The sequence below is a fragment of the Hyperoodon ampullatus genome (assembly GCF_949752795.1).
Source record: "Hyperoodon ampullatus genome assembly, chromosome: 5".
Lineage (NCBI taxonomy): Eukaryota > Metazoa > Chordata > Mammalia > Artiodactyla > Ziphiidae > Hyperoodon > Hyperoodon ampullatus.
In genome coordinates this window covers 45,534,849-45,550,051 of record NC_136918.1, presented here as the reverse complement: position 1 = coordinate 45,550,051, position 15,203 = coordinate 45,534,849, and the positions used below count along the sequence as shown (strand labels likewise).

The 15,203-nt window shown below is 46.7% G+C and overlaps 1 protein-coding gene across 2 annotated transcripts in view; it reads left to right on the top strand.

The window, feature by feature from the left end:
* VPS8 (VPS8 subunit of CORVET complex) overlaps positions 1 to 12,322 on the top strand; it is a gene marked incomplete at its 5' end in the record, with an annotated part of 289,040 nt that extends 276,718 nt beyond the window's left edge. For both annotated transcript variants that reach the window (XM_079705530.1, XM_079705529.1), the window contains 2 exons: positions 8,309 to 8,389; positions 11,611 to 12,322. In XM_079705530.1, the coding sequence (XP_079561656.1) occupies positions 8,309 to 8,389; positions 11,611 to 11,760 (231 nt within the window). In that variant the 3' untranslated portion in view covers positions 11,761 to 12,322. The remainder of the gene's footprint in view (positions 1 to 8,308; positions 8,390 to 11,610) is intronic.
* Between the last annotated feature and the right edge of the window lie 2,881 nt (positions 12,323 to 15,203).

Below are 15,203 nucleotides of genomic sequence, written 5' to 3'. Positions count from 1 at the left end.
TGATTTACTCATCTTTATATCCCAGGCACTGATATAGCAGAGGTCCCAGAAATATCTGTTGAACAACAGAACTGGATCCCCATTCGTGAGGCCTGGAGGTGAGTGGGCCGGACCCTGCATAGGGCAGGGCATAAAACCGCTAAACTGGCCTTCTCTGGACAAGCCGCCTGCCCAGGGCCCTGTCCCTTCCCTCGTTCTCACCCCGCCTCACTGCTGGAACCCTCAACCCAAGGAGAAGAGTACAGAAATCCTCACCTTAGTGATGTATTAGTTATTCCCCGAATGCTTCCTTTTTTAAAATATTCCGTCTTGTTCCAGGAAGGATTTTAAGACAGGTAAGCATCTACTGGGTCCTAGGCATGTCTACAAGTAGCTCTGCTGTTTTACCTCAGATGAATTGTATTCAGATAGTTTTCCACAGAGACAGCACTGCCTGGCCAAGAACAGGGCATCTCTGTCCTGCAGCACCTTTGCTTCCAGAGGGTCCCAGGGCAGCCCCAGCAGTGGCTCCTTTGTTCAGTATCTGGTTGTCCAGGATGATGGCTTGTGTTATAAGGAAGGTCCTGTCACTTTCAGTTATTTCACACCCATGGAACAACCAAATTTTTCAATTTCTGAAGGATGTCGTTGTTGGAAAACCCCTTCCCTTGGTATCTCCAAGGAGTTTAAGGGCCTAGAGGGCGAATATGATGATGACAAGGCCAGAACTCAGTGCAACCCTGCACACTTATCTGGACATGTCGTGTTTGAAATTATAGGTCTGCGTGTGTGTATGTGTTTGTGTGCACACTTACCTATTTGTTACTCCAGCTTTTCTCCCAGGAGAGGGGGACTAGGGTTTATAAGGTAGAGGTCCTGGTTATGACCCTAAGTGAATTGTGAATTTTTGATTTTTGTTGGGCAAGTCTCCTAGCCTTCCTTTCCTCAATTTGCACAATCCCGTTCACTTATGTAGTACAGTAGGTGTAGGGCTTGCAATTCAGTAGGATTCAAAAGAAACCATATGGCAGAAACATTCTTATCTTATTAAATTTTCTTATTATACCCAAGGGCTTCTAAGATGCATTGGAACTCATTGAAAGTTGAATACAACATACCTAATTGGGACACTTAGAAAAAGAGAAATGCTGGTTGATTGATTTGATACAGTCGAATCAGAAGAAGGCAAATGCCCATAAGCTGAGAGTGTCCTGCTCCCATTAGGACACAGTGAGGACAGGAAGTCCAGCTGTGCTGAGCTGTTGTAGGTACAGATTAGCACTGTGCTGCTCCAAGTGTCACCCGGGAGCATGTGAGAAACACTGAATCTCAGACCCCACCCCAGACCTTCTAACCAGAATCTGCATTTTAACAAGATCTTTCTGCAGTTCTTATGCACATGAAAGAAATCGCTTGGAGAAGCGCTGCATCAGAAAACATGGATTGGACTATCATTTGAGACTCCTGCACTTTCTGCCTCAGTGAGCAAACTTCCAGGGGCTAGAGCCATTTATTCTGTGCCTGGAATAGACTCATCTGCTGTGTAATGCTTCCTGGGGATGAAAGTGTGATTCTATTTTTAACAGTAGCATTTTCTACTTTTTTTTATTTTATTTTATTAGAGTATAGTTGATTTACAATGTTGTGTTAGTTTCAAGTGTACAGCAAAGTGATTCAGTTATACATATACGTATATTCATTCCTTTCCAGATTCTTTTCCATATAGATTGTTACAGAAGATTGAGTAGAGTTCCCTGTGCTATACAGTAGGTCCTTGTTGGTTGTCTATTTTATATTATAGTAGTATGTATATGTTAATCCAAAACTCCCAATCTATCCCTCCCCCCAACATTTCCCCATTGGTAACCATAAGTTTGTTTTCAAAATCTCTGTCTGTTTTGTAAACAAGTTCATTTGTATCACTTTTGAAAATTAGGTTCTACATATGAGTGATAGCATATATTTGTCTTTCTCTGTATATTTGTCTTTTTCTGTCTGACTTACTTCACTTAGAGATTACTGAGTCCATCCATGTTGCTGCAAATATCATTATTTCATTGTTTTATGGCTGAGTAATATTCCATTGTATATATGTACCACATCATCTTTATCCATTCCTCTGTCAATGGACATTTACGTTGCTTCCATGTCTTGGCTATTGTAAATAGTGTTGCAGTGAACATTGGGGTGCATGTTATCTTTTCGAATTATGGATTTCTCTGGATATTATGCCCAGGAGTAGGATTGCTGGATCATATGGTAGCTCTATTTTTAGTTTTTTAAGGAACCTCCATACTGTTCTCCATAGTGGCTGTATCAGTTTACATTCCCACCAGCAGTGCAAGATGGTTCCCTTTTCTCCACACCCTCTCTAGAATTTATTGTTTGTAGACTTCTTGATGATGGCCCTTCTGACCAGTGTAAGGTAACACCTCATTGTAGTTTTGATTTGCATTTCTCTAATAATTAGTGATGTTGGGCATCTTTTCATGTGCTTTTTGGCCATCTGTATGTCTTCTTTGGAGAAATGTCTATTTAGATCTGCCCATGTTTTTACTGGGTTGTTTGTTTTTTTGATATAGAGTTGCATGAGTTGTTTGTATATTTGGGAGATTAATCCCTTGTCAGTCGCTTTCTTTGCAAATATTTTCTCCAATCCTGTCGGTTTTCTTTTCATTTTGTTTATGGTTTCCTTTGCTGTGCAAAAGCTTTGAAGTTTCATTAGGTCCCACTTGTTTATTTTTGTTTTTATTTTCATTATTCTAGGAGGTGGATCAAAAAAGATCTTGCTGCGATTTATGTCAAAGTATGTTCTCCCTATGTTTTCCTCTAAGAGTTTTATAGTATCCAGCCTTACATTTGTCTTTATTCCATTTTGAGTTTATTTTTGTATATGGTGTTAGAGAATGTTCTAATTTCATTCTTTTACATGTGGCTGTCCAGTTTTCCCAGCACCACTTATTGAAGAGACTGTCTTTTGTCCGTTATATATTCTTGCCTCCTTTGTCGTAGATTAATTGACCATAGGTGCATGGATTTACTTCTGGGCTTTCTATCCTGTTCCATTGATCTGTATTTCTGTTTTTGTGCCAGTACCATACTGTTTTGATTGCTGTAGCTTTGTAGTATAGTCTGAAGTCAGGGAGCCTGATTCCTCCAGCTCCATTTTTCTTTTTCACGTTTGCTTTGGCAGTCTGGGGTCTTCTGTGTTTCTGTACAAATTTAAAATTTTTTCGTTCTAGTTCTGTGAAAAATGCCATTAGTAATTTGATCAGGATTGCACTGAATCTTTAGATTGCCTTGGGTGGTGTAGTCATTTTCACAATATTGATTCTTCCAATCCAAGAACATGGTGTATCTTTCCATCTGTTTGTGTCATCTTTGATTTCTTTCATCAGTGTCTTATAGTTTCAGAGTACAGGTCTTTTTGCCTCCTTAAGTAGGTTTATTCCTAGGAATTTTATTCTTTTTGATGTGATGGTAAATGGGAGTGTCTCCTTAATTTCTCTTTCTGATCTTTCGTTGTTAGTGTATAGGTATGCAAGAGATTTCTGTATATTAATTTTGTATCCTGCAACTTTACTGAATTCACTGATGAGCTCTAGTAGTTTTCTGGTAGCGTCTTCAGGAGTTTCTACATATAGTATCATGTCATCTGCAAACAGTGACAGTTTTATTTCTTCTTTTCCAATTTGGATTCCTTTTATTTCTTTTTCTTCTCTGATTGCCATGGCTAGGACTTCCAAAACTAAGTTGAATAAAAGTGGTGAGGGTGGACATCCTTGTCTTGTTCCTGATCTTAGAGGGAATGCTTTCAGCTTTTCACTGTTGAGAATGATGTTAGTTGTGGGTTTGTCATATGCATTTTCTCCTTCTGATCTGACTTGACCTTTGCTTTCCCAAAATGATTTGAGTTGGCTTCCAAAATACAACCAATTGGATGAAAAAATGAGGAAATCTAGATTTTAAAAAACTGTATGCCTATGGACACTAATATAAAACCAGATTATAATAGCACACATAAATGTTTGCCACCAAGTCTTGTGCAGCTACTAGACTTATGTAGCTGACCACTTAAAAGTTTTGAGTTCCCTAGTGACAGAAACAAAAAAGAAAACACTATTAGTAGCAAGTCTACACAACTAGTAACTGTGTCCAACACAGTTTTTCTCAGCACAGGGTCTGATGGGAGTTTCTTCAGTGAATCATCACAAGTAGCCTGTACATCTGAATTTTCATAACAAGTACAGTAGTACATTTCATGAGATTTTTTTTCTTACATTATCCCTTCAAGGCAAAGGGCTGTTTTATAGAAGTGTTTCTGTAAGGAGAGACCTTTTCTTGCTCTTGCTGCTTTGTCATCTTCCACCTTCGCCTTTACAACCTCCTTGTTAATTAACCTGCCTTAGCCCCACCCCCAGCCCCTGCTGCCTTACCTAGTCCACTCCTGACGCCATTCCACTTGGACCCTCCTTGTTAAAATGCATCATGGAGTAACCAGGGAATAAACAAAGGTAAGATCAGGGCAGCTTGGTCCCTTGTCATATGGACTGTGGCACTGGCAGGCCCCACAGCTGAGGTTTTGAATTGCCAGTGAAAGGCAGGTGTCATCCTTGTCCTTAACCTGTCCTGCTCCCCCATTCATGCCAGTAGTACTGAAGGGATTTGGAAAATCGGGGGAGGACCAGTGTTAAGTCTCTCGAAGGTATTTATATATTTTCTCTTTTTGCTTGTTGGAGCTTGGTTTGCAGTATTTCTCAAACCTTCTGATCATCTTTAGCTTGGAACTCCCCTGTGCGTCTTACTTATAGTATCTATTGGAAGTGTGATACTCCACACATGTTCTAAGAATAGGATAGTTTTTGTACCAAATTATATTGAGAAGAAGTGTTTCTTAAAGTGTCAAGGCAAGTTTAAGCATTCTCAGATTAGAGGATGATCCCTCCATGTGTCTGGCAGACCCAGAGGCGTGAGTCTAGAATGAAAAGCAGGACCCCTATGGTCCGTCCTTTTCTCTTTCTGGCTGCCCTGCTTGGGATTCCCATCAGGCCATCCTCAGCCATTCCCACATCACTGAGAGCATCAGGAAGAAGTGAGGCAGCTGTGTCCTGGGCTGGTCTCTGGGGCATCATCGTGGGATTACAGAAGCCCAGGAGCTGTGAGCCTCCTTATTGACAGCTGCTCTCTTGATCTTGAAGCAGATCCTTTCACAGAGAAGAAGCTGTGAAGTCATTTCACAATCATTAGCATGATTCATTCAGGGGTAGTGCTTATTTCCATTCTCTCCTAGTGCTTAGTAGGTTTTTTCCCCCTAAGGGTGGTGAAAATTTTGAAGAAAAGTCATTCCTGGAACACAAGTTTACATAACTTCTTAAAGTTGTAATGCTGTTTAAAGTTCAAATCTTTGGGGGGTGGGGGAGAATGAACATGGCAGAACCTTCCTCCTAGAGTGGTTGTGAGGGTTTAATGAGGTCATCCACAGAAAACATGTAGCACACAGGGCTTGGCACGTAGGAAATGCTCAGTACATGGTAACTGTTATGAGTGATGTTATTTGCTCTGTGCCTCCCCGGTTCCTTAACTTCTTCCACATCCTGGATGCAGGCATTTGTTTATATCACTGTTTTGGTGGCCGTTCCTGCCAGGACTTTCTTATAAACAGAACGAGTCTCCAGACAACCTTTTGCAGCTCCCTTCAGTCCCAGAGCCCTCGCTCAGCCCTCAGGGATGGGCGCCAATGTCAACACCTTCATCACTGAAACACACCATCGTTTAACTGAGGATGCTCTAAATTGTGGTAATAAAAACCAGCATAATTTTTCACACAACTAGAACAAAAAATTTCACAAATTGTATGCAAACACAAAAGACCCCAAATAGCCAAAGCAATCTTGAGAAAGAAAAACAGAGCTGGAGCAATCAGGCTCTCTGACTTCAGACTATACTACAAAGCTACAAGTAATCAAGACAGTATGGTACTGGCACAAAACAGAAATATAGATCAATGGAACAGGATAGAAAGCCCAGAGATAAACTCACGCACATATGGTCACCTTATCTTTGATAAAGGAGGCAAGAATATACAATGGAGAAAAAGACAGCCTCTTCAATAAGTGGTGCTGGGAAAACTGGACAGGTACATCTACAAGTATGAAATTAGAACACTCCCTAACACCATACACAAAAATAAACTCAGAATGGATTAAAGACCTAAATGTAAGGCCAGACACTATCAAACTCTTAGAGGAAAACATAGGCAGAACACTCTATGACATAAATCACAGCAAGATCCTTTTTGACCCACCTCCTAGAGAAATGGAAATAAAAACAAAAATAAACAAATGGGACCTAATGAAACTTAAAAGCTTTTGCACAGCAAAGGAAACCATAAACAAGGAAAAGGCAACCCTCAGAATGGGAGAAAATATTTGCAAATGAAGCAACTGACAAAGGATTAATCTCCAAAATTTACAAGCAGCTCATGCAGCTCAATATCAAAAAAACAAACAACCCAATCCAGAAATGGGCAGAAGACCTAAATAGACATTTCTCCAAAGAAGATATACAGATTGCCAACAAACACATGAAAGAATGCTTAACATCATTAATCATTAGAGAAATGCAAATCAAAACTACAATGGGATATCATCTCACACCAGTCAGAATGGCCATCATCAAAAAATCTACAAACAGTAAATGCTGGAGAGGGTGTGGAGAAAAGGGAGCCCTCTTGCACTGTTGGTGGGAATGTAAATTGATACAGCCACTATGGAGAACAGTATGGAAGTTCCTTAAAAAACTAAAAATAGAACTATCATACGACCCAGCAGTCCCACTACTGGGCATATACCCTGAGCAAACCATAATTCAAAAAGAGTCATGTACCAAAATGTTCATTGCAGCTCTATTTACAATAGCCAGGACATGGAAGCAACCTAAGTGTCCATCAACAGATGAATGGATACAGAAGGTGTGGCACATATATACAATGGAATATTACTCAGCCATAAAAAGAAACGAAATTGAGTTACTTGTAGTGAGGTGGTTGGACCTAGAGTCTGTCATACAGAGTGAAGTAAGTCAGAAAGAGAAAAACAAATACCGTATGCTAACACACATTTATGGAATCCAAGGGGAAAAAAATGGTCATGAAGAACCTAGGGGCAAGACAGGAATAAAGACACAGACCTACTAGAGAATGGACTTCAGGATATGGGGAGGGGGAAGGGTAAGCTGTGACACAGTGAGAGAGTGGCATGGACATATATACACTACCAAACGTAAAATAGACAGCTAGTGGGAAGCAGCCACATAGCACAGGGAGATCAGCTCAGTGCTTTGTCACCACCTAGATGGGTGGGATAGGGAGGGTGGGAGGGAGGGAGACGCAAGAGGGAAGAGATATGGGAACATATGTATAACTGATTCACTTTGTTATAAAGGAGAAACTAACACACCATTGTAAAGCAATTATACTCCAATAGAGATGTTATAAAAAAACAAAAACAAAAACCAGCATATACTGAGCCTTTATGGGGCAGGGGCAGGCAGGTAAAAGACACTTTAAATATGGATCTCATCTAATTTAATGTTCAGTAACCTCATAAGGAAGCATTATCCTGTCTCACAAGTCAGAGCAGGAACTTGCCTAAGGTCACGTAGCAGGTTAGTGTCAGAACTGGTATTCCAGCTCACCTCTGACTCCAAAGCCTATGGCCGCCTCTGCCAGGATCCCATTTCTTCCTCTAGCTGTGAGTTGGATCGGATCCACCAAGAGTAGGACCACGGTGTTGGGCCTAGTAACCAGTGGAACGAAACGAGACTGCTGGAGACGCAAGTCAGACACCCCTCTCCCAAAAGCAGACTAAAGTCTCAGCCCCTTAGGTGGCTACCAGCTTTATAATGAGGCAGGGAAATGACATGCTTTTTCATGTATAACGTATCTCTGCTGGCAGCACAAAGAAGGGGCATCTTTGCTGGCCGTATTCAGTGCTGGGGGTGCCAGGCTGGGTGCAGCTAAGTTATTCTGCAGAGTAAAGGCCAAGAGGGACCAAGAAGCCCCAGGGGAAGCTCGTTTTTAAGTATGGAGAATCTGGAGACCACGTGGGAAGGGGCCATAGGGAGGTTGTCGGCCTGGAGCTGGCACCAAGGGCGTGTGGAGGCACACGGCCATTCCTAATTCATGTTCAGTAAAATATCTTATCAGTTGCTGGTAGCATGGCTTTTCTTCAGAGGAGTGAAGGAAGCACTGCATCCTGTTTCACCGTTGACCAAATGCAGAAGCTGCCCATGGGTGTTATTATTAACCTTATTGTTTTTGATTTCTCAGGCAACCTCCGAACCTGTTCTGGATCCACAGCAGATCCAAGCATTTGATCAGCTTTGCCATCTCTACCGAGGAAGTTCTAGGGTAATGTTGGTGTGGTTGTTTACATTTTTATTTTCCTATTTATAATTAGTGTTTTGGTAACACAGTGTCCTCAGGTCCTCACTCCAGCCTCGTCCTTAGTCTGTAAGGTGCCCTGGCATCCCTGTTATGGCTATGTGGAGCGCTGACCCCAGGGAGCACTCAGAACTTGGCCAAGGATGCAGAGGAAGTGGAAAGATATCTGTCCCTTACCTGCCATGGGCTGTGAGGACACAGAAGGGCATCTGTGTTTGTACTGCCTCCAGAGAGAGCAGGCATAAGCCTAATCCCTCATCTGGGACCCTGTGTTTATACTGATGACTGCCAAATCTGCCCTAAGCCCCGGACTCTGCTGGACATGGGCACTGGTTAAATTTGTTTTGGCCATGAAAGATAAATGCTAAATTGTAGTGGCTTAACCAAAATAGAATTGTAAATATGGGCATCCCAGGGCATCTTCCACGAATATCTCTCCAGATTTCTTCTACTTTGTGGCTCTGCCATCTCTAACATATGGCTTATATTCACATGATTCAGCATGGTTGCCCCAGCTCAAACCATCACATCTGCATTCCTGCTAGCAAGGTGGAGAAAAAGGAGGAAGACCATAAGCCCTCTATTTAAGGATAGTTCCTAGAAACTGTGTACACCACTTCCACTTACCTCCTTTGTCTGGAACTTAGACAGGTGACCACACCTAACTGCAGTGGAGACTGGGGACATTGGTCTTGATTCCAAAAGGCCATGGGCTAAAACTACTGGAATCCTGTTACTGTAGAAGAGTACAGATTTAGAGGGCTACAGCAGTCATGCCACAACATCAGTCTGGGGGCCCCACAGGCACTTCAGAAGTGCACTTATTAACTTTTCCAACCTGCTCTTCCTTGCCCGTGCCTGTCTCTGGGTGTCATCCTCTGTCATCAGGTCACCCAAAGCAGTCACCTGCTGGCACCCTGGGCTCATCCCTCCCACCCCACCCACTCAGTAGGGAGCTCTCCTGTCTCTTTCTCCCCTTTCCTTCCAGCTCACAGAGGTCACTGCAGGTCTTCTCTCCCTTCTCCAGGCTGCTGCTTGGGCACCATCTCCAAACCCAAAAGTCCTGTTACCCCCTTGCTTACAGCACTTCCCTGGCTCTCCATCACCTGAAGTGGAGTCCAAACTCTACCACCTCCTCCGTGCCCAGGTCACACCTACATTCTAGCCAGGCCAGATTTGTTCCGTAAGCTTTTCTTGGGTTTTCACAGACTGCCTATGTGCTGTTTTTTATGCCTGGGCTCCCTTTGCCCACTCCCCACACACCTGCTAGGTTGCTGGCAGCCAAGAGGAAACATGGTGTTCCCTCTTTGAGAGCTGGTCTTGGCCAGGGTCTTTTATTCCAGGAGGTTTCCTGAACTGGCATCACTTCCAGCCAGGCTCTGCCCCAGGAGTTGGGTTTCTGGGCCTTCTATTCTAAGGAAGTTCTGCTGCTGTAAATTGTTGAGCCACTATTCAGGACTCATCAATTTCTAGAACACTAAGTTACAGAAGTAGAACACAAAAATATCTTTTTCCTTGGAAAACAAAATATTTTTTGTGATTGATCTACTTCAGGGTCAATGTGAAAGAACTTTGGGTTTACATAGCATTTGTCACCTGTCCTGTTATTAGCATCGTACGTAACAGTCCTTGCAGAGAACTCCACATGCTGATGGGAAGCTGAGAGGGTTACAGAAGACAGAAAGTGGCACAGGTGGGGCTTGTGCAGAGCGAGGGACACCACTCTGTAACCTGCTCAGGCAGGCAGCAGTGGAAGTCCCTGCAGGGAGCCACCTCCTGTGTGTCCTGGGCCAGCTAAGGAGTTTGCTCGGAGCTTTCGAGCCTGTGTTACGAATTATGCATTGAACCATAGCTGTGTGTTGGAACCAGGACCAGGCGCTGGATTATTTTAGGTAAATTGGCACTTTGAACCAAGGGGTCTTCAGATGTCTCCCTAGTTACCACAGTCACTGGTAGTGAGTTTTCAACAGAAGTGACAGACACGTGTGAGTCTTCTGCCACTATTGCCTGGGTGAGGAGAGAACCCTTGCTAGAGTTTGGAGAAGAGCTGGAAGACAGACTACCTGGCAGGGGAGGTGAGGAGAGAGCAGGTGACAGACAAGTTACCTCCGGAGAAGGCAGAACTGTAGGCAGCTCAGCTGAGCAGAAACTGTCACAGGGACCAGAGTTCGAGTCCCACACTGTCACTCATCGCTGGGTGACCCAGGGCAAGTAACTTAACTTCTCAGGGCTCTGGGATTTTTACCCAGAGGGTGGTTGTGGAGGGTTAGACATAATTCATGTAAAGGACCTAGTATCCTGGTGCCTGGCGCCTAACTCACTCAGGGAAGTTACCTGGGGCTTTTAGAAGTCCCGCAGACTCCGGGCCTGCAGCCTGACACCGAGAGGCTCGCCCTGCTGTGTGTGACGGCTCGGTCCTCACAGCTGCCCTCTCTCCGGGTGAAGGAGCTTGGGTGTGGCATTCAGCTCTTCTCTGACCATCAAGGGCATCTCAAGGGCTAGGCTGTCAGGCTCTGTACTTTTGCCGAAAGCCTCTCTGAGGTCAAAGGAATGGCCCCACTGAGGGCCCAAGCCTGGTTTCCCAGTGGGCTGGGTTAACACTCTCCCCTCCTCAGCAGGTCTCCCAGAACTGAGCCTGTAAGAGAGTGAGGGTAGCGCTGGTGTCGCTGGTGGACAGGAGCAGGGAGGGCACTTAGAGGAGAAGGTGGCATCTGTGAGTTTACCTGAAGCCCCTGAGTTTGAAGTGGCAGCTGGGCGTCCACCTGGAGCTGTCCTGGTTACGAAGGAGAGGGGTCGGAGCCAGTGATCGTCATTCATCCCAAGGAGAACCCACCAACAGGGAGTGTGTGGCGTGAGCTGAGCAGAGAGTGGAGAACCGCAGCTCAGGCTGTGTGTCCACAGGGAGAGAACGGAGGCGACAGGGTCACACACCCGCTGGAGAGGGGACACTCAGAGTGAAGGAGGTTCAGGATCGGACAGCTTCCCCTTGTCAGAAAGTGTCACAGTTTGTTGCGCCCACAGGACTTACCCAGTCCAGCCGCTTCATCATCAAAGGAGGAAATTTAGGCCCTAGCAGATGACGTGAACTTGTGCCAAGTCACCGTTGCCTGTTAGCGAGATGCAGCTCTGGGGTCCACACCCGGGTCTTACCCTCCAGCCTCGGTTGACGTGTGTCCCCTCCTTTGCAGCTGGCTCTGCTTACGGAACTCTCCCAGAAGCGCGGCAGCGAGAGCTGCAGGCCGTTCAGCGGCTCCCAGAGTGGCCCTGCCTTTACCAGCGTCTTCCAGAAGGAGAACTTCCAGCTACAGCTCATACCCCCGCCTGTGACTGAGGACTGAAGACTCTCCCGGGCCTGGAGCCCTGAGACCACCCCAGCAGGTGGGGAGGGCCCCCTCTGACAGGCCTGGCCCCACTGCCCCCAGGCTCCCGGGCGAGGCCCAAGGGCGGCTCCACGCCCGCCAGCCCCGGGAGACTCCGGCTCTTCCTGATGTTGCCGCAGCATCAGCACCAGACTGGCTGATTTTGTTTTGCTTATTAAGCAAATGAATGCCATATATCTCTATCCAGTTATTTAAGAAAATGCATCTTGCCTGTTGGGACTTTTTCTCATTTTCCCTGAAGTGTGGAGAAGAGGCGGAGCTCCTGCAGATGGCATTTTGAGTCCGGCGCAGCCCGTCTCCTCCAGCTGGTGGGCACCACGGAGAGCTGTCACCTCCTGCTGCCATTGGGACAGGGAACAGCACGGTTGGGAACAGTGGTTGCCAGGCCGTAGCACAGCTGAAACCTGCGTTGGAGGGAATGAAGGGTCTGTGGGAGCTGGGGCACCTCCCTTTCCATGTGTTTGTGCTTAAACCCATTTGAGTGTAAGATCTGCCATTTCTAACAATAAATGCCTCCTGTTTAAGCCCTGCTGGCTGTCTCACTCTCTGTCTGTCAAGTCATAAAGGACGTTTAGAACCCTTGTTGCCACCATTCAGTTCTATTAGCTCCAAGTCAAGGACCCTGATTGATTGGGGCAGCCCTGCCTTTATTCCATAAGCAGCTGCATCACAAGCTCCATCCAGAGCACCAGCCACCCAGGTCCCCCTCTGCCAGGGACCAGGCTGCCAGAGCAGGATTTTTCCATTTCTTGGCCTGGGCACTTCCTGTACGTCATTGAACCAACCAATGCAGGAGCTCACACCACTCGCACAGAGGCTAGGTGTCTGCCTCCCAGGCTCAGGTGCTCCCTGTGTGGTTCCCTCAGGGCCGACCGGGCTCCCAGGGACCGGCTGTCAGGTGCGCAGGGCGAGCCCACCTGTCCAGCTCCGGGCCCAAAGCCCATGGTGCTCCTAGCAGCCCAGTAACCAGCCAGAGCCTTCTAGGTGCCAGGCACCATGCTGGCCCTTTTACGTGTGCATCACTGTTAATCCTCCACAACAATCCACAGGAAATAGATGTAGAAACTAGATACAACTTTTAATAAAAAATATATCCTGCTTCTGCCACATCCTGGCTGTGATCCTGAGCAAGTCACTTAACCTCTCTCAGCTTCAGTTTCTTTATAAAATAAAGCTGCAGCGAAGACTAAATGAGCCAGTACCTGAGAACGCGTAGTGCTGGGCAGGCACATGGCAAATGCCCCAGACATGTCCTCTTAGCTCTTATCACAGAACTACCCCCGAGGTGGCAGCACAAGCTGCCGCCTCCTGACAGAGGTGCAAGGAGGCCACACTGGGGAACATGGTGGAGCATTAAGTGAAGTGGCCACCAGCTGGATGGCCCTTGAAGCCACATGAGAGTCTCATCTCCATTCTACAGATGAGAAAGCTGAGGCTCACACTGGAAAATTTAACCAAGGCGACACACAAGAAGTAGCAAAGCACAGATCTGAACTCAGAACTGATTTCAGAGCCAGTGATGCCACCTCCACAAACTCCATATCAGAAGGTTTCTTGACGAGTCAAAAATTAAGGCCGAAGGGGCTCGACAGTCTTAAAGCAAAATGTGGTGATTGCCTGCCTTCTTCAGTCGACACTCTAAAGGGCCAAGGCAGTTTACTGAGCATCCGAGCGCCTATTCAAACCAGGGCTGGTAAACACCAGCAATGCACTCTCCTCCAGCCACTAACCTAGTTGATCATCCCCAAGAGTTCTTTGTCATTTGAGTCACAGCACCATTGAATAAGTGACAGCAGCCTTATATCCAGGTCATGCCTTCTGGATTGGATTGAAGAGCCCTCTTGCCTCATCTAAGGGCAGATGAGAAACCGACTCCAGGGCTGGGCAGTGCTGGGCCCCGGGACATGCAGGCCTGAGCTGGGCCCAGTCCCTGTCCCCTCTCGTGGCACTTAGCACATGTTCTACTCTGCAGTGACGTCGGGCCCCACTTCAGAGCAGTTCCTTAGCAGAGACTTCTCTGGAAATACATCCAGGCTCAGTCAGCGGCTGTGGTTCTGCTGACATGGCCACAGGAGCTCACTGAGGGGGTGGGGGGCTCCCGGGATGGAGGAGCAGCAGCTCTGAGCACTCGCTTCCAGACCTGGTGCTGAGCTCCAGCTGCTCTTCCAGGTCACGTGCCCACCCCTGGGCTGTGACAGGTGGTAAGAGGAAAGATCTGGGGGAGGGAGGCTCCAGGCACCCATCAGCTACCATTTGGGGAGGGCAGGTGCCTGGTCTGAGCCGGCTCCTCCCATGCTGTGCCTGGGGGAGGGGGAGGTGGTCCTCTGAAAGGGAATCAGGGCCCTAAGAAGGGAGGGATTCTGATTTGCCAAAACGCAGCAGTGTCCATCACAGCCTGTTTCTTCTCTGTACCTGGCAAACGGTAAGTATTTGAAAGGACCATCTGAAAATAGTCAAGTCAGCTCCCAGCTCAGCTGAGTGCCCCACCTCCTGCCATGGGGGGTGAGGAGGGGGATGGAGTCTCACCCAGTTCCCCATAGGAAGCAGAATGTGCTGTTGGAAAGAGCCCTGGACTGCCAGTCAGGAGCCCCAGGTTCTAGGCACAGGCCCCACAGGCCCACGTGTGAGCTGAGGAAGGCTAGTACTCCTCTGAAAAATAGAGACGCATTTGCTCCATCCACAGCGAAGGTCCAAGTGATGTGGGGGAGATGCTTTGTAAAGGTAACATGGTACCAACCAGAGCCTACCATGGTGAGAGCGGGAGGGCAGTTGTTTGTGGAAGAGGAAAGCCAACCGGGGCCTCATCAATGATGAATGATCAGTGAATAAATAATTCAGAGCTTTGGGGATCCTTTTAGCAGCAGTGTTTCCACTCAGCTCTGCCTGCTGAAAACGTTTTTCCAAAGGTGCATCTCCAGAATCAGATGCGTGTGACGTGCCCAGAGCTGCAGGAAAGACCTAGTGTGTCGTCCTCTGGCAGCCCAGGGCGGACCTCAGGTCCCTGAGATTCTGAGCACCTCTGAGCTCCAGGGGGTGGCCCTGACTCATCAGAGGGTTCATTCAGTGGCCCCTCCTCTCAGGGCATCCATGGCCATCTTTCTGCCACCAGCCTCCTCCACACCCCAATACTCTATGAAGCCTTCCCCACTTGACCAGGAAAGGGGCAGTTTGACTCACCTTGTTTCCACGCTTGGGTGTTTTCCTGTCTGCCTCCATCACTCCTGAGGGGCGTGACTGTGTCCAGTCCACTCCTGTGTCTTTCACAGCACAGTGCTGAAAGCAGGCTAGCTGCCACCATCTTTTCAGTCTCTTTTTAAAGTAAACTTTTTATGGACAGAAATGTTCACAAACCACATTGCAAAGCCAGATTAATTCATGAAGTGAACACACCTGTATAACCA